The sequence below is a fragment of the Chiloscyllium punctatum genome, chromosome 8, assembly GCF_047496795.1.
Source record: "Chiloscyllium punctatum isolate Juve2018m chromosome 8, sChiPun1.3, whole genome shotgun sequence".
Taxonomy (NCBI): domain Eukaryota; kingdom Metazoa; phylum Chordata; class Chondrichthyes; order Orectolobiformes; family Hemiscylliidae; genus Chiloscyllium; species Chiloscyllium punctatum.
In genome coordinates this window covers 43,554,052-43,581,177 of record NC_092746.1, presented here as the reverse complement: position 1 = coordinate 43,581,177, position 27,126 = coordinate 43,554,052, and the positions used below count along the sequence as shown (strand labels likewise).

Below are 27,126 nucleotides of genomic sequence, written 5' to 3'. Positions count from 1 at the left end.
TGAAAATAGTCAATATGGATTTGTCAAGGGCAGGTTATGTCTTACAAAACTCATTGAGTTTTTTGAGAAGGTGACCAAGCATGTGGGTGAAGATAGTGCAATTGACATTGTATACATGGACTTTAGTAAAGCCTTTGATAAGGTTCCACATGATAGGCTATTTGAGAAAATGTGGAGGCATGGGATTGAAGGTGATTTAGCAGTTTAGATTAGAAATTGGCTTTCTGTGAGAAGGCAGCGAGTGGTGGTTGATGGAAAATATTCAGTCTGGAGTCTGACTACTGGTGGTGTGCCACAAGGATCTGATTTGGGACCACTGCTGTTTGTCACTTGTATAAATGACTTGGTCACAGGGATAGGTGCATGGGTTAGTAAGTTTGAAGATGATACTAAAATCAATGGAGTGTGGAAGAATGTTGCAGGTTGCAGGGAGACTTGGATAAACTGGAGATTTGGGCTGAAAGGTGGCAAATGGAATTCAATACAATAAATGTTAGGTGATTCACTTTGGGAAGAATAACAAGAAGGCAGAATACTGGGTCAATGGAAAGATTCTTGGTAGTGTGGATGTGCAGAGTGATCTTAGTGTCCACGTGCATAGATCAGAAAGTTGCCACCCAAGTTGGTAGTGCTGTTAAGAAGGGATACAGTCTGTTAGGTTTTATTGATAGAGGGATTGAATTCCGGAGCCATGATGTCATGCTAGTGCCGCCACACTTGGGGTATTGTGTGCAGTTCTGGTCATCCCATTACAGGAAGGATGTGGAAGCATTGAAAAAGGTGTAGAGGAGATTTACCAGGATGTTGCCTAGTCTGGTGGGATGGTCTTATGAGGAAAGGCTGAAGGACTTGCGTCTGTTCTCATTGGAGAGAAGGCAGCTAAGAGGGAATTTAATAGGGACATACAAGATGATCAGAGGATTAGATAGGGTAGATAGTGAGAATCTTTTTCCTCCGACGATGATGTCTGCTTATATGAAGGAGCATAGCTGCAAATTGAAGGTTGCTAGATGTCAGAGGCAGATTCTTTACTCAGAGAGTGGTAAGGGCATGGAATGCCCTGCCTGCCAGTGTAGTTAACTCAACCACATTGGGGCATTTAAACAGTCCTTGTATAAGCATATGCATGATGATGGGATAGTGTAGGGTGATGGGCTTAAATTAGTTCATAGGTCGGCGCAACATCAAGGGCCAAAGGGCCTGTTCTGTGCTGTATTGTTCTATCCAGTCATAGTTAAAGCTTCTCTTCCCTGTCCCACATAAATACGTCTAGTGTACACCAAAAATCTATTCTTGGCATCTCCTATTTCCTATCTCAGCTATCTCAAAAATGTCCTATCTACCTACAGTTTCCATGTGCACACTGAAAACACCCAGACTTCTATCATCACCACCTCTCTCAACTCCTCCACTTCGCTAAATTGTGGGAATAATTGCCTGAACTCCAATACCAGATAACAAAAATTTCCTCCAATGAAACATACAGAAAATGTAAGCCATTGAATATTTCCCTCATCACAAACCAAGATTTACACCCACCAACTCCATGTCTCTGCCCAATCAATTATCAGAGGTTGAACTCAGCTGTTGGTATTTGGTATTTCAACCATGTATTCATGTTCATTCTCAGACTGCCTTTTTGATTTCAGTAACATTGCTTAATTTCACTTCTGCCTCAGCTCATCTGCTACCGCAACCCTTACTCATGCCTTCCTTATCTGTAAACTTGACTATTCCAGTAAACTCCTGGCTGTGTTCCATCCTCTCTCCTCTCTAAATGTGGCTTCATCCAAAACTCTGTGGACCATGGGCTTTTCTGGTCTTCAACTCTACTTGAGAAAAGGGAACTTAGAAAACACAATCCTATGGATGACTCCACTAGCAAGTGAGCTAAATATGTATCATTGTTTCCAGTATTTTGTTTTTATTGTGTATTAAATAAATCAGTGTACTCTCTGTGGCAACATACTAGTACTGAGAATATCTTCCTCCATGGGACTGCAAACTGGTAACAAACAGAACTCAATGATCTCACCAGGTTAGATGAACAAGGCAACAAGCTAAACAATCTTCATTTTCTTCCTTGCCCACTTTATATAATATCACTCTTCATCTTCTTAATGCAACAATTGGGCCGTTAGAGTGTATTCTTGAAACAAGGGCTTTAACTTGGAGCCATGAACTTGCTTCCAATCATACCCAGAAAATTGGATGGTCAGAGTGTCATTGAGAATCTGGTACTGGGTGATGAGAGTACAAGTTAGCACGAGAAACTAATAAGATGTTGAGAATGTGCCATATTCCCAGTGGTGTTTGACGCAAAGGCTAAATACTGTGGGTTTGCAAAACTCATGGATATTAACTTAAAAGAAAGGATATCCCAGGAGCAACATAACTAAACACAGATTCTAAATGTAACGTCTATGTGTATGTGTGTGTGGCAACTAACAAGTGTAACTCTCAAATCTGCACAGTTCTCCCTTCAAGTGACCACTGTGAAGTTTTGTCTTCATTGCAGGAACCGACATGTATGTTTAACAGTACATTTCCATTCCAGCATATAAGATATTTAAAACTCGATGTTCATTATTTCCACATAGTTTATATACACATAATCACAAATGAGAAAAGAACTGATTAGTGGTATTAAACAGCTTAAATTGTAATAGTCATAGAGTCATTGAGATCTACAACACAAAAAAGTCCCATCAGCCCAACACGTCTGTGCTGGTCAAAAATAAGCATCTAATAATTCTAATCCCATTTTGTAATACTTGGCCCATATCCTTGTATGCCTTGGCATCACAAATGCGCATCTAAATACTTCTTACATGATATGTCATAGTAAAAAGAAGAAGAAACCAAGACAAGAAATAATAGTATTTTGGACTTTTGTGGAAAATGATGTCATTTGACAATTACAATATGCTTTAAAAAATATTGAAAGTTGCCTACAGGTATTCCAGGTTCTCCAATCCCAGGAGGTCCAGAGGGACCAGATCTTCCTTGTGAACCTTTTTCACCCTGAGGACAAAACACATTTCATTCAGATGGTTATTTTTCATCAAATATTGAAATACGTTTAAAAGATTCATAGAAATTTTCAAGAAATGCATGAATTATTTGTCTAGGAATTTCTCTAAATTCTTTAAAACATATTTTAAAATTTACAAAGAATATTATTGAAATACATCTTTATCAACAGGAGAAACTTTGTATTCAGGAGATCTTCTTAATACAGAATCAAAGAGTCATACTTATTTGCACCAATTACGCATTCCAATGTGACCTAGTTTCATTTGCACGATTTGGTTCATATCCCTCTAAACCATTGCTATTCATTTATCTATCCAGATATCCTTTAAAACAATAGGGTATATTTTTGTTTTACTGCATAGGCAACGATCTGATCAATTTTTATTCCATTGCAAAGTGACATACTTAGATTTATATAGAATATCCAGCTCAGAAATAGGCCATTTGATCCAACTAGAGAATGCCAGCACTTACTCTTCTCTCAAACCACTTCTGATCCTTCCTCACTTGACTCTATTAATGTATCTTTATCTTCTCTACTCCTGGATATGTTTATCAAGCCTTCATTTGAATGCACACCTATATTATTCTTTTCAATACTTACTGTAGTGGAAAAACACTTGTAAATATAATACTATTACATATTTGATAAAAAGCTCCACATTTTGGTCACGTTCAGTAAAGAAATTTTTTTTTCTGAATTTGTTATCCGATTTCTTGTTAATGATTTAACAATCACAACCTCTTTCTTACATCAGTTAGATAAAACAGACTAAACAAATAGGAACACAGGGACAGGAGAAGGACATTTAGCTGCTTAAGGCTGAGGGCGAATTCAATTAGATCATGGCTGATCCAAATCTTAACTTGATCAACTGTCCAGGGATAACCTGTCTGGCTTAATCAGGTGCCATCTGGATGCAGAGATCCTCCAGCATGATTTGGAGTGAGTGGGCAAATCAATGGCAAATGCAGTATAATCATTAATACCATGCCCAAAAACAATCTATCAATTGCACTTTAAGCCTGCTTTAAGCCCACTTAATCTGACTTCCAAAACTTTCCCCACCCCTCTCACTACCTTAAATCCTTATCCATGCTGTTGTGACCTCTTGACTCTGTTATATTTACCAGCTTTCCAGTTCTTACCCTCCATAAACTCAACTTATTCGAAATTCAACTATCAGGATTTTGTAGAGCCAAGGGGATTCTTGTCCACTAGTTAGAGATCTGACAGAGACCTTGATCAATCTGTGAGGAAGGCCTGGTGGAATCAAATACTATTAAGGCATTCAAATGGCCGCCATCGGGTCTTTCCAGTGATTGAGGTCTCCTGTTATGGAAGTCCTAGTCACCTCGTTCATCTACCAGTTAATGAGAAATTGGCAGATTTTCTTTGCCACAGTAAGGATACTGCTCTTGTGTTAAGCCAAGATCAAGGTTGTCTCAGAGCAGTTGCAGGACATTTTTATGGGGGAGGCAAACAACCTGAGATCATGGTCCGCATTGGTACCAACAGTAAGAAGGGGCATATAGCTTTGCACAGAACTTATGGAGCTTGGTAGAAAACCTGCATGTAGCACTTAAAAAATATTGATCCCTGGATTTCCTCTGGTAGTACATATGAGTGCAGAAATAGGAGGATACAGCAAATAAATGTGTGCAGATTCCTGGGACACTGAGATGGGCTCTGGGCAAGATGGCACCTGGTTAGGCCAGACAGGTTATCCCTGGACAGTGATGGGAGGGTAACTAATGGCACTCCAGTATTCAAAATGAGAGGTAGAGGGAAACCATGGAATTATAGACCAGTAAGCCTAACATCGGGACAATTTTCAAATCCAATATCAAGGACTTTATAGTGGAGTATTTAGAAAGCAGTGGTAGGATCAGACAGAGACAGCATTGGATTTATAAAGGGGAAATCATGCTTGACAAATCTGTTGGAATTCTATGAAGATGTATCTAGTAGAGTTGACAAGGGGGAGTTAGTCGATGTGGTATATTTGGACTTTCAGAAAGCATTTGACAAAGTTCGCATAAGAAATTATTGTGCAAGATTAAAGCACATGAGATTGGGGGAAATGTATTGAGGTGGATAGGAAACTGGTTGGCAGAAAGAAAACATAGAGTAAGAATTAATGGGTCCTTTTCCAACTGGCAGGCAATAACTAGGGGGGGGGGGGGGGCGCCACAGGGATTGGTGCTAGGACCCCAGCCATTCACTGTGTATATTAATGATTGGGTTCACTAACAAAATGTAACATCTCAAAGTTTGCAGATGATACCAACTTGAGTGAGAAGGTGAACTGTGATGCGAATGCATATATCCCCCTGTGTGATCTGGACATGTTGGGTGAGTAGGCAAATAAATGGCAGATGTGGTATAATTTGTCTAGGTGTGAGGTTATTCACTTTGGAAGCAAAACTAAGAAGGTAGTAAGAAGGCAGATTACTATCTGAATGGCTGTAAATTAGGAGAGGGGAGTGTGCAGCGGGACCTGGGTGTCCTTGTGCACCATAGAGTCATAGAGATGTGCAGCATGGAAACAGATCCTTTGGTCCAACTCATCCATGCAGACCAGATATCCTAAATTAATCTAGTCCCATTTGCCAGCATTTGGCCCCTATCCTTCTAAACCCTTCCTATTCATATACCCATCCAAATGCCTTTTAAATGTTGTAATTGTACCAGCCTCCACCATTTCCTATGGCAGCTCATTCCATACATGCACCACCCTCTGTGTGAAAAGTTGCCCCTTAGGTCCCTTTTAAATCTTTCCGCTCTCACACTAAACCTATGCTCTCTTGTTCTGGGGACTTTCCCACCTCAGGAAAAAGGCCTTGTCTGTTTACCCTATCTATGCCCCTTATGATTTTATAAATCTCTATAAGGCCACCCCTCAGCCTCTGTCGCTGAAGGTAAGCAAACAGGTACAATAGGTGGTAAAGAACGTGTATGGTATGTTGCCGAGTGTGTGATGCTGGAAAAGCACAGCAGGTTAGGGAGCAGGAGCAGGAGAATTGACGTTTCAGGCACAAGCCCTTCAGCAGGAATGCATTAGTTTGAGCGTGTGCATTCTTCTGAGGATGTAAAACAGCAGAGATCCTTTGCTGGTCTGGGAGAGTGTAGCCCTGAGCTGGGGCAGGGCTGACTGCAGGGAGAATAGGTGGCGGCACATAGCTGTGAGTGCGGAAAGAGAACCATTTCTGGAGGTTTTGGATTAGTAGAAGGCACTGATTGTCCTGTTCAGGTCCAAATTGTGCCGGTCTGAATGTGGTCCCCAGTCAATGCGGGACCAGTCGGTTCCGTAGGTGGGCATTGAGGAAGGAGATGTGGTTGTGGTAGAGAATATGCTTCAGGATGTAACTGAAGAGCTTCAGGGCAGAGGAGCTGACCTGGAGGGGGGAGGGATGCAGTGAGAAAGAAACTCACTGTGATCCTTGTTGGAGCGAGGAGGAGAATGTATTCAATGTAGGCATTTTGGAGGAGGCTTTGCAGCAAGATTAAAATCAACTAGGAGAGAGTGAGGACTGCAGATGCTGGAGATCAGAATTGAGATTGTGATGCTGGAAAAGCACAGCAGGTCAGGCAGCAGCCGAAGAGCAGGGAGAATCAATGTTTTGGGCATAAGCCCTTCATCAGGAATGGTATGTTGGCTTTCATTGTGAGAGATTTTGAGTAAAGGAGCAAGGATGTGTGTTGCAGTTATACAGGGCCTTGGTGAGGCCACACCTAGTATACTGTGCAGTTTTGGTATCCTTTTTTGAGGAAGGATGCTCTTTCTCTCAAGGGAATGCTGCAAATGTTTACCAGGCTGATTCCGGGGATGGCGGGACTGACAAACTAAGTCAGGGTTGTTTTCACTGAATTCAGATGAATGGGAGGGGGGAATCTCATAAGGATGTATGAAATTCTAAAAGGACTAGACAGGGTAGATGCAAGGAGGATGTTCCCGATGGTGGGTGTGTCCAGAACCAGGGGACACAGTCTGAGGATTTCGGGTGGATCATTTAGGACAGAGATGAGGAGACATTTCTTGACCCAAACAGGAGTGAGCTTGTGGAGTTCCTTACCACAGGAAGTAGTTGATGCCAAAACGTTGAACGTATTCAAGAGTTGGCTCGATATAGCAGTTGGATGAATGGGATCTGAGGTATGGGGAGGAAGGAGGATTAGGCTATTAAGTTGGATGATTAGCCACGATTGTGCTGAATGGTGGAGCAAGCTCAAAGGGCCAAATGGCCTCCTCCTGCTCCTATCTTCTATGTTTCTATGCTTCTATGACTGAGTTCCTTGAAGAGCATTACACTCATACTGTTGCAACTTGTAGTGTTAAACTAACTTACCAGGGAGACTGGGAAAGTATATTAGAGACTAATACTGGGGTGCACAAAACATTGGGAGAAACAGATAGCACCAGAATAGGGAATAATAAGTGGAGTTTTAGAAAAGAAGAACGAAATGGAATCTATATGGTGCAGCAGGCTCGAGGAACTGAATAGCGTACTCCTGTTCCTATTTATTATTGTCTTAAGTGAGGAGGGCTATAGTGCATATATGTGAATGCATGGAGTATAGTCAAATTGCCATGCGGCAATACGATGTGACCATAATAGAGACCTACCTCAAGGAAAAACAGGACTGGGTGTGAATACTCCTGGCTACAATATGCTCAGGAAAAGATAGAAAGAATAAAGAGTCATTACTTTGGTTAAAGAAAGCATTATTGAGCTGCAGAAAGTGGATATCTCAGAGGTTTCAAGGATAAAATTGACTTGACTAGAACTATGGATAACGGATGCAATTACATTGCTCAGCATAGTCAATAAATCACCAACTAGCAGGAAGAATGTAAGGTAACAAATCTGCAAGGAAATTACAGGGTGGTCTAAATATCATTAAGTAGTTATAATAGGGAACTTTAATTATTCAAACCTAGACTGCAATAGTGGTAGAACACGTAAAGTGGAACAAGGGGCAAATGTTAATAGATTGCGTTCAAGAGTATATGTCCAATCTAATAAGAAACGATGCTTTGTTGGATCTGGTTCTTGCTAATCAGGAGAGCCAGGTAGATCAAATGACAGTGGGGATAATTTAGGGAACAGTGATTATTGATCATAATGTTTGGGATGAAGGCGAAAATAGATAAAAGGACAATCCAAAATAAATCATTAACTGTGGGAGAGATTACTTTAATGGGGCAAGAATGGAGCTGGGCTGGACAGCCTGGAGGCAAAAGCTGGTGGGAAAAAATGTGACAGAACAATGAGCTACCAGGCAGAATTGAGGTACATTCCCTCAAACGGGAAAGGTGGTGGCAAACAAACCCAGAACATTCTGGATGAAAAATGAGATAGATATTAATATAAGGAAGATACAGTGTGCTAACGATGAATCAAGATTAGAATAGTGCTGGAAAAACACAGCAGGTCAGGTAGCATCCAAGGACCAAGAAAATCGATATTTTGGGCAAAAGCACTTCATCAGGATCCCCACTGTCCCCACTGTCATCTGATCTACTTGACCCTCCTCATTAGCAAGAACCAGGTCTAACAATGCATCGTTTCTTCGTAGGTTGGACATATACTCTTGAACACAATCTATTAACACTTGCCCCTTGTTCCACTTAACGTGTTCTACCACTATCCCAGTCTAGGGTTGAATAATTAAAGTCCCCCATTATAACTACTCAATGATATTTGCACCACCCTCTAATTTCCTTGCAGATTTGTTATCTTTTCCTGCTCCTCAAATGTTGCCTGACCTGCTGTGCTTTTCCAGCACCACTCTAACCTTGACTCTAATCTCCAGTATCTGGAGTACCCACTTTTGCCTCGTGCTAATGATGAGTGTCAGGTAGAAAATACAGTTGACAATCAAGCTGAACACAAAAGGTTCAGGAGTGCATAAGGAAACAAGGACTGCAAAGTGGGAAAATGAGAAAAGACTAGCAGTTAAAGTAAAATGGAATCCCAAAGTCTTTGGTAGTTACATAAAGTGTAAATGGGTGTTAAAAGGAGGAGTAGGGCCAATTAGGGACCAAACTGGAAATTTACACATGGGAGGAGGTGCTTTGCTGAAGTATTAAATTACTACTTTACATCTGTCTTAACTAAGGAAGGAGATGCTGCTCAAGCCATGACAATACAGGAGGAGACTCAATCACTTGAAGGGTTTAAAACTGATTAGGAGAAGGCATTAGATAGTTGTCAGCACATAAATTTGTAAGGCACTGGGGGCAGATGAGAGGCATCCAAGGAATAAAGTGAGAATGAAAACTGCAGATTGAACATATTAGGGCACAAGTGCAGAAGAGTTGTATGAGAATAGCTCATCCAATGAGAAACTTCTATTTTGACAGCTGGACAGTGTAATTGGAGAGAAACTGTTCCCTAACATAAAAGGATCGACAATGAATGGGCACAAATTGATCAGGTAACTTACAAACAAGGTAACGTGATGCGAGAATGAACCTTTTCCCACTGCCTCAAAACATGGTTCAGGCAGGTTCAACTGAGGCATTCAAGAGGGTATCAGATGGTTATTTAAATAGAAAACAAATATTCAGTATTAAGAATAAAAGGCAGGAGAAGGCATTGAGTCACGGATTGTTCTCACGGAGCTAACACACACAATGAATCAAAGGACCTCATTCTGTACCCAATAACTGTGATTCTGTGATTGAAATTCTGGCTGTTTGGAGCCCGAAAGTGCCCCTCCAAAGGTAGACCACAGATGGGATGTTTCCTTGGTGTAGCAGGATAGCCTATGAGTTCCACACTTCCCTCATACAGCACAAGTTGCTGTCTATAATTGCTGCAACTTTCACACAGATTCCCAGTGGGAATTGAAATGCTGATTTTCTTAGGGAATCTGAACAACAGCAGATTATAAGCCACATACATTTTATTGACAATTAGAAACAAGCTGCTGCTGATTACCTTTGGGCCAGGGTATCCTATCCCAGAGTCTCCTATTGGTCCACGTAAACCAGTGAGGCCGCGATCACCCTGCATAAGGAAAACATACAATTCATTGAAAAGAGGCTATAAAAAATATAATTAATCATGATTTTATCTTACAGCAAAAACCCAATGAATAGGAATCCCTGTGTACTGGGAAAATTGATGATGGGTATGTACTGTATAGAGCCTGTGTGTTGAGAATGGAGTGGGCAGGATTTTCTAGTAATCAACTGGAAACAAGCAATCAGCTCAAATCATTGGCTAATATCCTCCCTACTGTTACAAAACCAAAGCTTGATGTTTCATCCTGAATGTCAGCACAGTTGAAATTAATTGGAAACATTTGAGATGATTTAAACAAACGAAGAATGGGAGGAAGGGGGAGCAATAATGTCATGATTGTTAAAATCAGGAACAGGTTAGAGATAAGAAGCAAAGTTACTCAGGATTCTGTCAGTCTTCTGTCGTAATTCTGCTGAGACCAGAGGAATGCTTTCAATTCCCTGTGACAATCAAAGCCTCATGAACTGGGTTGCAGCCATTTCCAAGTGGTACTACCTTGTATCATGTAGGGAAGAACTGTTATCCAAATGGTGAAAAGTGGGGAAACCAAAGGGGTCCAGGCCACGGAAGTAGCAAAATAAATGCCACCATATTTCAGAAGTCAGATCATCTTCCTGACATAAAGCCTGAGATTCCAAAAGAAGAACTGGACAAACGCCCTCTGAGTGGAAGTTGGGAGCTATCATTTGCAACAAACTGAGCCACAGGGACAACAGTGAAGTATCAGCTGCATGAACCATATACACCTCACTAATCCACAGACTCCAGCAGAGTAGATGCAGTTGTACACAAAGGCATGCATCTAACATTACCACTGGGAATATATCCCATAATACCATAAGACCATAAGACATAGAAGTGCAAGTAAGGCCATTTGGCTCACCTAGTCCACTTTGCCATTTAATCATGGCTGATGGGCATTTCAACTCCACTTACCCACACTCTTCCCTTGGCCCTTAATTCCTTATAAGATCAAGAATTTATCAATCTCGGCCTTGAAGATATTTAATGTCCTGGCTTCCACTGCGCTCCGTGGCAATGAATTCCACAGGCCCACCATTCTCTGGCTGAAGAATTATCTCCTCATTCCATTCTAAATTGACCCACTGTAATTCTAAGGCTGTGCCCATGGGTCCGAGATTCCCCAATTAACAGAAACAACTTCCCAGCATCTACCCTTTCTAAGTCATGCATTATCTTGTACGTTTCTATTAGATCTCCCATCAACGTTCTAAACTCTAATGAATACAATCCAGGATCCTCAGCCGTTCATCGTATGTTAGGCCTACCATTCCAGGGATCATCCATGTGAATCTCCTCTGGACACAGGTGTGTCCAAAATTGGATACAGTATTCTAAATGGGTCCTAACTAGAGCTTTATAAAGTCTCAGAAGTACATCACTGCTTTTATATTCGAACCATCTTGAGATAAATGACAACATTACATTTGCTTTCTAAATCACGGACTCAACCTGCAAGTTAATCTTTAGAGAACCCTTGTCTAGCACTCCCAGATCCCTTTGTACTTTGGCTTTATGAATTTTCTCACCACTTAGAAAATAGTCCATGTCTGTATTCTTTTTTCCAAAGTGCAAGACCTCACATTTGCTCATGTTGAATTTTATCAGCCATTTCCTGGACCATTCTCCTAAACTGTCTAAATCTTTCTGCAGCCTTCCCATCTCCTCAGTGCTACCTGCCTGTCTACCTAACTTGGTATCATAAGCAAACTTTGCCAGAATGCCCCCAGTCCCTTCATCCAGATCATTAATATATAAAGTGAACAGCTGCGGCCCCAACATTGAACCCTGCGGGACACCGCTTGTCATTCCAAAAAATCCAAACTCTGGCAGATAGCTAATCCTCAATCCATGCCAATAGTTCACCTCGAACACCATGGGTCCTCACCTTACTCAGCAGCCTCCCATGAGGCACCTTATCAAAGGCCTTTTGGAAGTTGAGATAGATAACATCCACTGGGTTTCCCTGGTCTAACCTACTTGCTAACTCTTCAAAGACTCTAACAGGTTTGTCAGGCACGACGTCCCTTTACTAAATCCATGCTGACTTCTTCTAATCTGACCCTGCACTTCCAAGAATTTAGAACTCTCATCCTTAACGATGGATTCTAGAATTTTACCAACAACCAAGGTTAGGCTAATGGGCGAATAATTTTCCATCTTTTGTTTTGATCCTTTCTTGAACAAGGAGGTTACAACAGCAATTTTCCAATCATCTGGGACTTACCCTGACTCCGTATCCTAATGAAATTCCAAGACATTTTCTGTTATATTTACTTCTGGCAGCAAAAAAAACCATATAAAGCTGGGGCACTTGTTTAATACAACAAAAATTTTTAGATCATGTGAGTGTCTAGAGAGAAATGTAGCCAAAGGTTATTCTTCTTCATTCATTGCTAATTGTGGGGTGTTTATCACGTAGCAGGGTGGCTGCCCTGTTTGACTATAGCAATTGGACTGCAACACTGTGTGAACTGTTCTTAAATAAGTAAATGCCACATATTCTGATTTCTGCCTAATTGCCCATCAGAAAAGTTTAAATCTCCAAATACGTTGAACAGATTACCACAGCCTTTTACTAAATAAACATTCTGTAGAATCAGCACTGGCTGCCAAAGCAAGATCCACATTTGCAAAATAATTATGAAATAACACCAGTACAATTGTATCTATCACAGGAAAATACAGCATAATAATCTGATTATTTTCTAAAATGCCATGAAATGTTACATTTATGTATCAAATTACTAAGTTCTGACAAAGCAACCTTTATTCCAGTCTAAGATCATTTGGTAGAAAAGTTTTCCACAGATCCCAAACCCAGCTGTTAGTTCCATTCATTACTCCAACTGTAAACAGGTCAGTCAAGAAAAGCTCACTAAGCCAATGGTTGTTTGTGAGGAAAGACATTCAGCAGTACAGATGCTAACTAAAAAAGTATGGTTAAATTTTCCAGTGGGAGAGGAGGTTAGGCCATGAGAGTAGGGAGTCACATTGAAATGGCTCGTCAACATGTTTCTGCCACCAGGGACATCTTGCTGTGGAGAAGCAAGCTGTTGCTCTAATATGGCGGTCAGCCAAACTGCATATTTAAAGACACAAGTTAGGACCATTTAGTCATTAACATTTTTCTAACAGTGGATTGCTACATTGCACATGGAGATCCAAGACTTAGTGAGATGGTGTCTAGATCACCAGAGCCAGTCCAGGCAACCAGTAAGAAAAGCCATCATCTTCAACCCCAGCAAGCAATCTGAAGGATTTTCCTTCCAATGCAAAGAATCTACCTGCTAGATCCTGCTAAAAATAAATCTTTCAAACTGACTCTTTCGATCTCTCAACTGCCTTGGGGATGCCCACCTTTCACTGTTGGACAGTCAAACTTTCAGAGCTACTAGCTGTTGACAGTAGCAAGTTTGGAAGCAACCAATTGGCAACTCCAGGAACATCATAATTGGCTAGTGGGGGCATCGTCATTTGGTCCCAGCATCGTCACCCCAAATCCCACTTCCAATAGTTTGAATTCTAGGATGTGTCACCTGTTAGATTATATCAACAATGAAATGGGAAGAATTTTTCTGCTGCTGCCCTAAGTGACCAACACATTTTTGGTCCATGTGTCATCAAACATTTTGATCACAACAAAATTATTTCTGTAACCTATTACAGTACTTCATCACCTTATCACTGAGGTTTATGAGCCTGATCAGTGAAGTGATTGTACAGTACAGGCTAAATGCTAAAGAAAAGACACTGTAAGCAAAAGAAATCAATCCCACAAACACCAGAACACAGAAAAAGATCTGTCATCCTAAGACCACCTGTCAAGAATTATGGTGGATTATCAGATAGTTAATTAATGTTAACGTAGGTGTAGAAGTTGCTCAAAAGATATCGACATCCAAAACCATGTTGTGGTACAGAACAGCTTTAAGTCCAAAATAAGATGTAGGAAGAGCAGTAGGCTGTTCGGCCCATCAAGTCTGCTCCACCATTCTATGAGATCACGGCTGATTTAACAGTCCTCAGTTCCCCTTTCTTGTCTTTTCCCATACCTTTGATTAAAGATCTGTCTATTCCAGTCTTCAATATATTTAACAACACATCCTTGTCAGCCTTCTGTGGCAAAGAATCCCATCAATTCACTATCCTCCAAGACAAAAGACTTCCTCCTCATCTCTGTCATAAATCGGTGCTCCAATATTCTGAGATTATATCCTCTCGCCCTAGAGTTCCTCACAAGGGTAAACAACCTTTCTGCACCTATCCTGTCAAGTTCTCTAAGCACAATGTATGTTTGAATAAGGTCACTGGTCTTTCTTCTACATCTTAATGAGTACATACTCAGTCTACTTAATCTGTCCTCACTCGACAGTCCCTGCATAAATTGTATCAGCCTACTGAACCATCTGTGGACTACCTCCAATGCCAATATATTTTTCCTTCAATAAAGGGCTCTAAACTGTTCACAATATTTCAGCTATGGTTTGACCTGCAGGATGATGATGGACTAGCAGTGCTGTTTGAGCACCTGAGCTCGTTTGCTTCTGTCTGCTTTCCTGACATTTCTTCCTTTCTTTTTGCTTTTGGATGGTTCTCATTCCTTTTCGCGTGGTTTCCTTTATTTCTGCTGTTTCTTATATTCCAGCTTTGTAATCAAGTGTGTAACCAAGATGACACTAGAGAATGGCAACTTTGAACAGTTTTCATTCTACTCCTATATTCCTATGCTTAAGTACACATGATAATGAAAACCTTATTCCTAAAAACTAATTCCTGATGCCTTGTATAGTTTTAGCAAAATTGCCCAACTTTTATATTCCACTCCCTTTGAAATAAAGGCCAATGTTCCATTTCCTTTCCTATTAACATCTGATCTTGTATGCTCTCTTTTTGTCATTCATGCATGAAGATTTTCGAATGCCTCTGTTCTCTAGCTTTCTGCAGTCTTTCTCCATTTAAATAACTTTCAAATCATCTATTCTTCCTGCTAAAATACATGTGCATAGTTAATTCTCAATTTTTATTCAGTTTTATGCATTATATTTAAGAAGGGAGATAGAACCTGTCTCAGAAAATTCGATAAATTCATTTAAAATCTATGTGAAGGGAAAATTAATGAATATCTGTAAGTCAGAAAAATAGTGAAACATTTCGGAACAATAACATAACAATGAGCATTCAATACAGATTTCAAAAGGGAAAGTGCTGATTTATCAATATCATTGAATTCTTTGATATAGCAATAATATGTCGGACAAGAGATCATAAAAATAAGATAACTACATTTCCACAAGGCCTTTGATAGAGCACCACAGAATAAAATGAAAAATAAGGTCATTATGTATGGAGTCAGGAAACAAGTAGCAGGGTGGATAGCTAGCAAATTGAAAGTAGGAGTAAAGGGCAATAATGGTAGAAAGTGGAGTCCCACAAGGATCAGAGCTCAACCTGTGTTACTCAACCGGTGTTAATAATTTCCAAATTCACATATGAAGAGGAAGATACAAAAACAAATTCTAAGTATATTAGTGAACCAAGGGACTAATGTGAATGAAGAACGTAAATAATTCATAGTCTCTTGAAGACATTCAAAGGACTGCACCTCGATCAATCATTTGGATTTGATTAACTATATTCCATAGTATTGAAAAAGGTGGCTTTGGAGATGATGGATGCATTGCTTGTCATTTCAGAAAATTCTGTAGACTCTGAAACAACTCCTTCAGATTGGAAGGTGGCAAGTGTAATCCCACAGTTTTATAAAAGAGGGAGAAAGGAAATGTGGAACTACAAATCTGTTAGCCTGATATCAGTAGTAGAGAAAATGATAGAATCTATTCAAAGATTGAATAGCTAAACCTTAGAGAAAAATGGTAAGATTGGATTGAGTCAACATGACTTTATGAAATGGAAACCGTGTCTGACAAACTACTTAGAGTGTTTTTGTAGGTTTAACCAGCTGAATAAGGTGCAATCAATGAATATAGTGTTTTTTAATGTTCAGAAGCCAGATCTGAGATTAGAGAGATTAGCAAACAAAATTCAACACAAAACAAAACAACATGTGATGAGGGCAAGATATTAGCATTGAAAGAGAATTGCTTAAAGGATCAGAAAATAGAGAGTAAGAACAAATAGGTGAATCTCAAATTGTCAGGCGGTGACTATTCGGGTGCGCCAAGGAGCAGTGCTTGTGTCCCAGTTCTTCACAATATAGTAATGATTTCAGTGTATGAGCCAAGTGTAGTATTTCCAAATTTGTTGATGACACAAATCTAGTGAACTGTGAGGATGGCGCAAAGAGACTTCAAGGGGACTTGGAGGGTTAGGTGAGAGAACCAGAGCATGAGAAAATATGATGTGTAAAATATGAAGCTATCCACTTTGGTAAGAAAAACATAAATATAAGGTATTCCATAAATGATGGATGATTAGGAAGCATTGATGCCCAAAGGGTTTCTTTATTCATCAGTTATGAAAAGCTAATATGCAGACACAGCAATTTTTTGACCTTCATTGCAGGAGTTTTGGGTTCAGGAAAAAACAACCTCTTTCTATAATTGTTTAGTGCCTTGATGAGATTGTTCAGCTGGTTTATACAGCTGTGATTTATACAGCTTTTGTTTCCTTGCACAAGAAATTAGAGTGTACAAAAATGTTTCATCAGACTAGTTTCTAGAATGGCACAATTGTCTTATGTGGCATGATTGAGGAGATTGGACATATATGCTCTGGACTTTAGAAGAATGAGAGATGGATCACATTGAAGTGTATAAAATTCTTATGGGAATCAATATATAGGGAGAACACTTCCTTGGTCAGGACACTTAGAGACTAGAATCAAGAAACAGAGTCTCAAACTAAAAGGTAGGCTAATGAGCACTGAGATGAAAAGAAGTTGCTTCATTCAAAGTGGGTTGCATATTTAGAATTCTCCAGAAGTTGCAGAAGGTCAATCATTGAGTATATTCAAGAGAGTGAGTGATAGACAGATTCTCGACATCAAGAATATGCAGACCGTGAAAGAAACTGGTACTGAGGTAGAACACCAGCATGGTCTAGTTCAATGGCAGATCAGACTCTAATGGCTGAATGCTCTTTTTTTCTGAGTTCCTAGAGTCCTATATAGATGGATTTAAGGGAAAACAAGATAAACATATATGAAAGAAGGAAATAAAGTGTTAAAATTATAGAATGAAATGTTCTACTTAAGTTTATGTAGGAATTCTTCATTTGGTTATTCAGTGGTTCAATCTTTCAGGTTCATTAATTTTCATAGAATCCCTACAGTGTGGAAACAGGCCCTTCAGCCCAACAGTCCACACCGAACCCCTGAAGAGTCATTCCCCCAGACCCATTCCCCTATCATATTACTCTACATTTACCCCTAACTAATGCACCTAACCTACACACCCTTGAACACTATGAGCAATTTAGCACGGCCAAATCACCTAACCTGCACACCTTTAGATTGTGGGAGGAAACCGGAGCACCTGGAGGAAACAAATGCAGACACAGGGAGAATGTGCAAACTCCACACAGACAATCACCCAAAGCTGGGATTGAATCTGGGTCCCTGGCGCTGTGAGGCAGCAGTGCTAATCATTAAGCCACCATGCTGCCCTCCACTGAGCCACGGTGTTGCCCTATTTTTTTTATAGAGCGATGGTTGTTAAGGTATTTAAGAGGGCAACTAGCAGGATCTGATAAAATAATATATTTTGTAAAATCAATTCCTCCACAGACTTTGTTTCCAATAGTTGGAGGTATTTGAATGTATGTCTGTAGATCAGAGCCACTGTCAAAGGATGCAGATCTCATTGATATAATCATACACACCATTTTGGTCGCTTTCTCCTCTAAAAAGTGCCAAACTCTTCTAAAAGTTGCTGCGATTCCTCAACCTCAATTTCTCTGCTGCCCTCTATGTAGATTCTGCTCCAAAAATTCATTTTCAAGATTAAACTGAAAGGTACTACTCATTGGTCAACTGCTTAATTGGAAAGGCAGTTTCATTCCTCACTACCTTTCCATTATCAAGCCAACTTCCTTGCTTCTGTTAATATGACCAAGATTTGTTTCCACCTTCATGTGACAATAAAACTAATTCAATCCAATCATTACCATCCCATCTCTCCTCCAGCTTTCTGCAACTGAATCACTAATCTCCAACTATCACCACAGGTCTGACTTTTATAATGTTTCTTTTGATGATTTCCCAGATCTCCATTGCTAACAAACCATAACTCTTTTTTTCACCATTAGTTGTGTTCACAATTATTGTCTTTCTGCGCTCAAACAAATTGATGTTCAATGCTTGATGCATCTTTAAATTCTTCCAGGGCCTTACATTAATTTAACAGAGTTTTCTCTTCCACCTCTTCATCACTGTGCACGCATAACAGTCTTCTGACTCGGGATTAGTCACAATATCCCTTTCCCCTTTCCAAATTTTCCTCTTTTAACACTTGCCCAGTCATTTGCTTCTGGTTTTCAAAAGCATCTTAAAAACACTCAAATGCTTTATCTTCTGGATCATTGTATCCTGCTACTCATGCTGTATTGTGCACATTTCTATTTATGAGAAGAGCATTATATGCAAAGCAGTGTGTTATTATCTCCCTGGGACATGGAACTTTGACATCTCATACAATTACAATGAGGGAGATTAGTAGCAGGACAGGATTACTGAAGAATTGAAATAAAGGAGTCCAGATGCAAGCTGTGAATGGCAAGATAGAATTCCACAAATTACAAAGATTTCCCTAAATGATGCAAAATGACAAATTCCTTATAAATGTCCAGATGTGCTGGCAGACAAATAAGTACATGTGTATGTACTTATTTTACAGTGCATTACCATCTCTTGATTACATAAAGAATAATGGTTTCATCTTTTGAAGCATTAGCATTTCCAACATGTTGCTTATGATAATTAAATTAAGAAGATCACTTATTTGCTTTTTAAACCCTTTTCACTTGGGTCTCTCTCTTCCCACATTGTTCCCAGGTAGCAAAGCAGATAATAAAACCTTGGGTACCAATCTATCCATTGCCATTTGAAGGTGCCATCAACAGAACCCATGGAAGCTGTGCCATCGGATTCCAAGTTATCACACTGAGCAATACTAGTCTTGAGAAATAACATACCACTTGGCTTTGTAATCCCATCCTTTTGACTCACACAAACCATAAAATGTGCAATGGGAATCGAAAATGGCTACTGCATGAATGGAAGGGCAAGTGGTGAGCTGGAATTGTCATGCATCTGCTTTAACGTTCATGTTGGGAATTGTCACTATCTAGTTTCTATCTGGCACATGGGAGATTAGAAAAACACACATCAATGAGTTAAGATTGGTTATAATGGAATGCTAATAACATGTTAATGATGCGAATAGACCTCTAGTAAGCTTCTCATCTCACTGTGCAAAACTTGAGTTTCAGATTTTCTTATTTCAACATCAAGAATCTCACTTCTGCTGATCTTACCATCTGACCTGCCAATGCTAAGGATATTCAGGAACTGGGAAGATTCCACCCACAGAAACAAAGGTCATTCAAAGACCAAATCTATTAAGCCATGTGATTAGATTAAGGTGGTGCTGTACTTTAGCTTCATTTATGCATCTCTACACCATAATCCTTGATAGTATTACTTAACAAAAATCCGTCTGAATATTTCAAATCTCCATATTTTTTGAGGAGCCATCCCAGAGTTTCATTACTTGTTGTCAGTTTTTGTAGACTAAACAGGGAGAATTTAACTTTCATTTGGATTAGGATATGCATTCTGCTACAAGTCAGAATGCTCATGAATACTTTTTCCATTTATCCAGGGCAGCTTTCTGCTGATGTCTGAGGAATCAGCAAGTCAACTAGTAACATTACAGTAAGTAAAAATAGACTTAGTTGACAGCCTAATGATGTGTGGACGTTTATCTAAGAGCGGTTGTAGTATGATCAACTTTAATGAGTTAAGTACTATCGGATTAGTGGGAGGTGTTCAAAAATAATGTCATTTGAAACACATCTAAGTTATTTCCAAAGGGGAAAGAGTTTCTAATTGCCAATAAAGAAATTGCCATGGATAATTTAAGAGGGAAGAGATTGCATATAATTAAAAGAAAATTAGGAAAATACAAAGAACAAACAGAGATAAAATAGATTGTAAGGTTTTCTAAAACACAGAATGAAAAGAAACGTAGAAGGGAAATCAAAAACAACATGAAAACGTTATACATATATTTGAAGATGATGTTCAGGAGTAATCTCAGGTCTTTGACAACTGACAATAGTGAAATTATTAATAAATATTGATATACTGCATGATTGCTTTGTGTCAATATTTTTAGAACATGAAGAAGCCAACATTCCAGATGTCTAAGGACAATTAATATTGAATCCGGAGACAGAATTCAGCAAAGTCAATAAGTATAACAGCAGCATTGAAAAAAATACCAGCAGCAGGGGACATGTTGGCATAATAGTAATATCCAATTCAGAGACATAACTAATGATCTGAGTGAATGCTGCAAATGCCATAAGGGCAGCTGGTGAAAATTTGAATTCAATCAATAAATCTGAAATGAAATCCAGTCTCAGTAATGATATTGATTAACGTAAAAACCCAACTGGTTCACTAATGTCCATAAGAGAAGGAAATCTGCCATCTTTACCAAAATGTGACTTCAGATCCACAGATGACTCTTAACTGCCCTTTGAAATGGCCAAATCAATCATCCCAAGGGCAAGCAGGAATGGACAACAAATACTGGCCTTGTCAGCGGCATATACACCCCATGAAAAAATGTGGAAATTAAACCATGCCAATTCTCAGGATGTGATGGTTTCCAACTCAAAGTTTTAAAGGAAGTAGATGAGAACAAAGCTATAATTTTCCAAAATTCCTTTGATTTAAAAACTGATCCTTTACATGAGAATACTGCATGTGCCACCCTTCTATTTAATAAAGGTTAAAGCCAGAAAATTATATAGTTTGACTGAATAACTACTGCAGAGAATTGCCAGATTCTGTAAGGAAGAGCAGAACGGCTAAACACATTCAAACATTTCAGCAAATCAGAGACAGCCACCTGGATTTGTAAAGATAGATCATGCCTACTAAAACTGATTGTATAGTTTGAAGAGATGACTAAAATAATGGAAAGACAAAATTTGGAGAAATGACTAAAGGATTGATCAAGAAGTGAGGTTAAGAAGAAAATTCTTAAAGCTATAAAAGAAGTGGAGTGGAAGAGAAGAAGTTCATACAGTGAAGCTAACGTGACAGAAGCTTTAGTCAAAAATGACTAGGTAAGTGAATAGCAAGACACATAAAAATTCAGCTGGGCAAAAGTGGGTACTGCAAGATGCTGGAGATTAGAGTGGCGCTGGAAAAGCACAGCAGGTCAGGCAGCATCCAAGGAGCAGGAAAATCGACATTTCGGGCAAAAACCCCTCATCAGGAAAGATGATTCCTGATGAAGAGCTTTTGCCCGAAACGTTGATTTTCCTGCTCCTCAGATGCTGCCTGACCTGTTCTGCTTTTCCAGCATCACTCTAATCTTGACATAAAAATTCAGGTCTGAGAATACATAGTGTAAGAGGATATATAAGACTGAACGGGTTCAGAAACATGACCAGCTGAGGATATAAAGTAGAAATAAATTCCAGGATTTTATATTCATTGGATTTGGGGTCAGGGAGCTAATGTCCTTTAGCAAGTCATGGAATGGATAGGTGATGAGGACAGGATGTGGGACAAGATCAAGTATGGATAGCAATGAAAAAATTGAACCAAGAGAAGTCATAACTGTGACTATCAGCATCAATGGAGCTGCAATAGGCGAAGAAGTTTTACTTACAGATCTGCATTTTTTTGGACAACACATTAAACCACCTGGCTCCTCATGTGGTCAAAGATCTATGCTACAATTGCAAAGACAAGAAGGAGAATTCCTCCTAGTGTACTCGTCAAAATTTATCCCTCAACCAAAATCTCTAAAACAGACTATCTCCTCATCATAACATGGCTGTTTGCTGGATCTTGCTACTCTGTCTTCTATATAACAGTAATTATAATTCAAGAGTATTTCAAGAGGCTATAATGTGCTGTGTGATGTTATATGCACATTATGCTGTATAAATGCAAGTTCTTTCTTTGCTATAAATCTCTGATTCTTCCTCTGCATTTGTATTGGAACCCTTTCCATGCACAGAAATCATTTAGTTCTGGATCTGAAACAAAGCAATTTGTCAACTACTGATTTAACATTTTAGGACAGTAAGCCATAAATACATTGCATGACAAGAAACAGATTGAATTTATTTCTGGCTCCCTGCAAAATTTATGCAGGAAGAGAAGAGCGACACAGATTGCAGATCTATTGCATACTCAATAATTTATTGTTCAAAGTGCCATCTGTGAAAATCAGGCAAGAGAATCTATGATTGTCAATTGTATTGACCTGTTGATCATTTTGAACATTTTCTGTTTGCTAAACTTGTAGCATTTTCCAGCTCTGGTGTTCCCCAATGAACCAGGAAATAAATAATTGTCGAAATAAATGTAAGCAGTCTAAGGTTTGTAATTGGCTAAAACATGATGAAATGTTTTTAACCAGTTCCAAGTCACAAAGAAACAACAGCGCAAAAAAATCACTCAAACAACATCAAATCATCCTTTCAATGAGACTTTGAGAACTCATTCACTGTTGTTGTCTGTCAGGAATCATGTTATAGAATGGATCAAAAAGATTAAAAGGAAGCAATTTATTTGAAAGTGTCTTTTTCTGGGCAACTTAAGATCAGTAAGGTGAAATCACAAAGAAAATAATTGGTTTTGTGCTCTCTGACTATCACAATGAGTTCTAACAAGATTTTGGTTAATAGTAACCATCCGATAGTCCTCAAATGAGATCACAATGAACAGTTTCTGCAAACTGAAAGTCTTTACACAGAATCTGAAAAGATCCTCTTCCAATTTCAATGGAATTGAATGCATGTTTAGACTAGGTGCAGGAAATATAGCTAGACTTAGTGACAGGACTAAACGATCAAAGGAACAGGCCATTTGGTCCACTAAGCCTGAACAAATTCCTCAATGACTTTTACCCAAGCTATCTCTGTAACTACATTAGTAAATAGAAATCTATCAACCTCCATTAAGACTGAATACTCAAAGACTGAGCTTTTGCAGTGGGTAATTCCAAAGATTCACAACTATCTGAATGAAAACATTTCTCCTTGCTACGGTCGTAAATGGCACCTCCCTTATTTTTAAATTGTGTGTCTGGTTCTACACTACCCAAACAGGGAAACATCTTACCTGCATCCAGCCTGCCTATCTCTCTAAGTATTTTGATTGAAATAAATGATTAGAAATAAAAGTCAACAATCTTCAGGCAATTCTGAGGAATCAGATAGGAAATCAGGGAACTGGGAATCCTTTAGCGTGATCCTTTCTGTATTTAGTAACTGCAAAACTTGCTGAGTGATACAGATATGTATCTCTTAGGTTTGACCCAAGAATTGCAGCTGACCTCAACTAAGTAGCTCCAAAGATGTCCCCTGAACACAACCAGGACTTCAATGGCATTCAGCTCCCTAGGAAATCAGCAAGTCCTAACATTGGGTAAGGGAGGTCAGTTAATTAGTTACAAAGTCCACCTTGATCAAATAACACGTTCGCCCTTGAAGAAGGAGCAGTTAGATCAGAGACAGGAGACTTGTGAAATGTTTCACTCTTCAATAATTTCAAAAGAGGAAAAAGAGAATAGATTAAAAAATAATCTGTTTTGAAAGTCCTAATCCCAGTGGCATAAAGATGATGTAGTGAGCTGAGCATTAAGTGGCCAATCTTGTCAGAATCTCCATGGTAACCGAGGGTTAAGATGTGAGTTTCATTAGCAGTAGTCCAGTCATTCCAGTGGTGCTGGAAATTCAGAGGGAGGACGATGGCTCAATCTGATATTTAAAAAGTTAAGTATGAATTTCTGGAAAAGTAAGTGAAATGGTTACTGCAACATAAAGGAAAAGGAAAACACTTAATTTTTCAGAGGTTAACATGGAAATGCTGTTGTCCCAAATTAGAGTGCAATTGTTGAGAACCAGCTGCAACATGGTCTTGTGGCTAAGACTGGGATTTCCAAAACCTCAAGCTTCCCCTTGCACTCATAAGAAAGATTTCATAAAGTTATTAGGTTGCTGAAGGCAAGGATATCATCAGATAAACAACAGAGCAGGTAACTGAATCACAGTGAAACAAGTGACTATTCCCTCTCAAATCCAGAGTAAAGTCCTTTTAAATATTATGCAGCACCATGCTCCTGAACTGGAGGTGCTGAATGCATTGATAATAGTCTGCTGTTCGACAACAGCTTACAGAAGAAGGGTACATACACCAAGACTGTTGGAAGCTACACTGAAGATTTGGTGGAAGTGTTGAGAAAGGGGAAAGATGTCCTGAAGATAGATGTCCCTCCAGACCCATCATGAGATGGAGCTGGGAACAAGCAGATATGGATGTCGATATTGGGAATTTAGATCCAAGGACCTGAATGAAGGGCTGTAGAATGTTTAATGACCTCATACAAGTGTTCAAGGTAATTAACTGCAGCTAAATGTTACATGCAACAAACCCCAACACTAGCATTACCCACTACTCAAATAACAACACATCCATCCTGCACCTAGCAATCATAAGAATTTAGGACTCATGCCCGTCACCTCAGCCTCACACACTTAGAAACATAGAAACATGGGAAAAGGGTAGGCCATTTCTTCAAATTCACTCATGGGGACATGTGTGTACTAGCTAGCCAGTATTTATTGTCCATCCCCAGTTTCCTTGAAAAGGTGGTGTCAAAATGACTTCTTGAATTGCTGCAGTCTATTTGCTGTAGGTAGACCCATAATAGTATAAAGGAGAAGTCAGGTTAGTGAATGGCTTGAAGGGAACTTACAGGTAGTGGTGTTTCTGTGTATCTGCTACCCTTGTCCTTCTAGATAGAACTGGTCATGAGATTGGAAGGTGCTGCCTAAGGATCTTTGTCAAATTTCTGCAGCCCACCTGGTAGATGGTACATAGTGCTGCCACTGAGTGTCAGCTGTCGAGAGTATGCATTTGGTGTGAGTCAAGCAGGCTGCTTTGTCTTGGGCGGAGTCAAGCTTCTTGAGTGTTGTTGGAGCTGCACCCATTCAGGCAAGTGAGGAACATCCTATCACACTCCTGACTTGTGCTTTATCAATGATAGATAGTCTTTGGGCAGTCAGGAGGTGACTCATTACAGTATTCCTAGCCTTTGACCTGCTCTTTTGCTACCATATTTATATGGCGAGTCCAGTTCAGATCCTGGCCAATAGTAACCCTCAGGATGTTGATGGTGGAGGATTTATATGGTAACACCTTTGAGTGTAAAAGGTGTGGTGATTAAGTCGTCCCTTGTTAGTGGTGGTCATTGCCTGGCATTTGTGTGGTTTGCATGTTACTGCAACATTCCACCCCAAGCTTAGACATTGTACAGATCTTGTTGCATTTGAACATGGACTGCTTCTGTATCAGGTGAGTTGTGTAAGGTGCAATCATCAGCGAACATCTCTACCCCTAAGTTTATGCTGGGGAGGAAGGTCTTTGTTGAAGCAGCTGAAGGCAGTTAAGCTTAGGACACTACCCTGAGGAACTTCTGTAGAGGTGTCCTGGAGCTGAGATGACTGACATCTAACACCCACGAACATCTTCCAATGTGCCTGGTATGACTCCAAGCAGCAGAGAGAGTGTTCTTCGATTTCCATTGATTCTAATTTTACGAGGGCTCCTTGATGTCACACTTAGTCAAATGTGGCCTTGCTTTCAAGAGCAGTTACTCTCACCTCACCTCTTTGTCCTTGTTTGAACCAAAACTATAATGAGGGCAGGAGCTGAATGGCTCTGGCAGAAACCAAAATGGACATTCCTGAGCTGGTTATTGCTGAGCAGGTGCTGCTTAATAGCACTGTTGATGATATCTTCCATCACTTTGCTGACGATTGCACGTAGACTAAGAGGGCGCTAATTGGCTGGGTTGGATTTGTTCTGCCTTTTTTGTATCAGAAATACCTGGGCAATTTTCACATTGTCATAGATGCCAGTGTTGTAACTATACTGGAAGCAGCAAACTCTGGAGTCCATGTCTTGAGTTCAGTTGTTGGAATATTGTCAGACCCCATAGCCTTATGCAGTACCACCTCCCGCCCCCTCCCCACCCCCCCCCCACCCCACCCCCCCCCCCCCCACCCCCACCCCCCACCATTGTTTCTTGATATCATATGGAGTGAATTGAATTGGCTAAAAACTGATATCAGGCTCTCTCAGTGAATTATTTAATTGTCTTCTATGATTCACAACTGGATATAGCAGAACTGATTTGTTGGTTGTGTGATACTGAGCTCTATCCCTTGCTGCTTATATTGTTTGGTACACAAGTAGTCTTGTTTTGTAGTTTCACTAGGTTGGCACCTCATTCCAAAGGTATGCCTGGTGCTGTCCTTGGTATGTATGTGCCTGCACCCTTCATTAAACCAGTAAGGGCCTTTGAGGTTCTTCCATCATTCTATGAGATCACTGTTTTTGTGCAACCCATCACCACATTCCCACCTATACATTATATCCACTAACACCTTTATATAACAAAATTTTATCAAACTTAAATTTAAAATTTACAAGTTATCTATACCAATACTGTTTGTGGAAGGGAGTTCTAACCTTCTATCATCATTTACACATAGCAGTGTTTCTAGCTTTCACTTGTGTGAGGTCTGCCTTTAATTTTTAATCTACAGCCCTTAATCCTGGACTCCCAAACCTAGGGAAATAATTCCTCACCCCCTGTATGCTGGCAACCATAGCTGTTTCCTTGAAAGCCTGAAAACTTAGTTCAAATGTACATATTTGTTTCCAGTATGTGAACATCAATTGAAACATTCAAAAAAGGGTCAGATTATCTGAAAAGGAAGAGGGTGCAGGGTTATGTGGTGAATCCAGAAGTGGGT

At 39.7% G+C, this 27,126-nt stretch overlaps 1 protein-coding gene across 1 annotated transcript in view; it reads right to left on the bottom strand.

Annotated features, from left to right (window-relative positions):
- The window catches only part of LOC140480497 (uncharacterized), a 264,377-nt gene that overhangs the window by 175,128 nt on the left and 62,123 nt on the right, over positions 1–27,126 (bottom strand). The window contains exons 12-13 of the mRNA XM_072575429.1: positions 9,985–10,053; positions 2,956–3,024 (exon numbers count right to left, since the gene is read on the bottom strand). Of these exons, the coding sequence (XP_072431530.1) occupies positions 2,956–3,024; positions 9,985–10,053 (138 nt within the window). The remainder of the gene's footprint in view (positions 1–2,955; positions 3,025–9,984; positions 10,054–27,126) is intronic.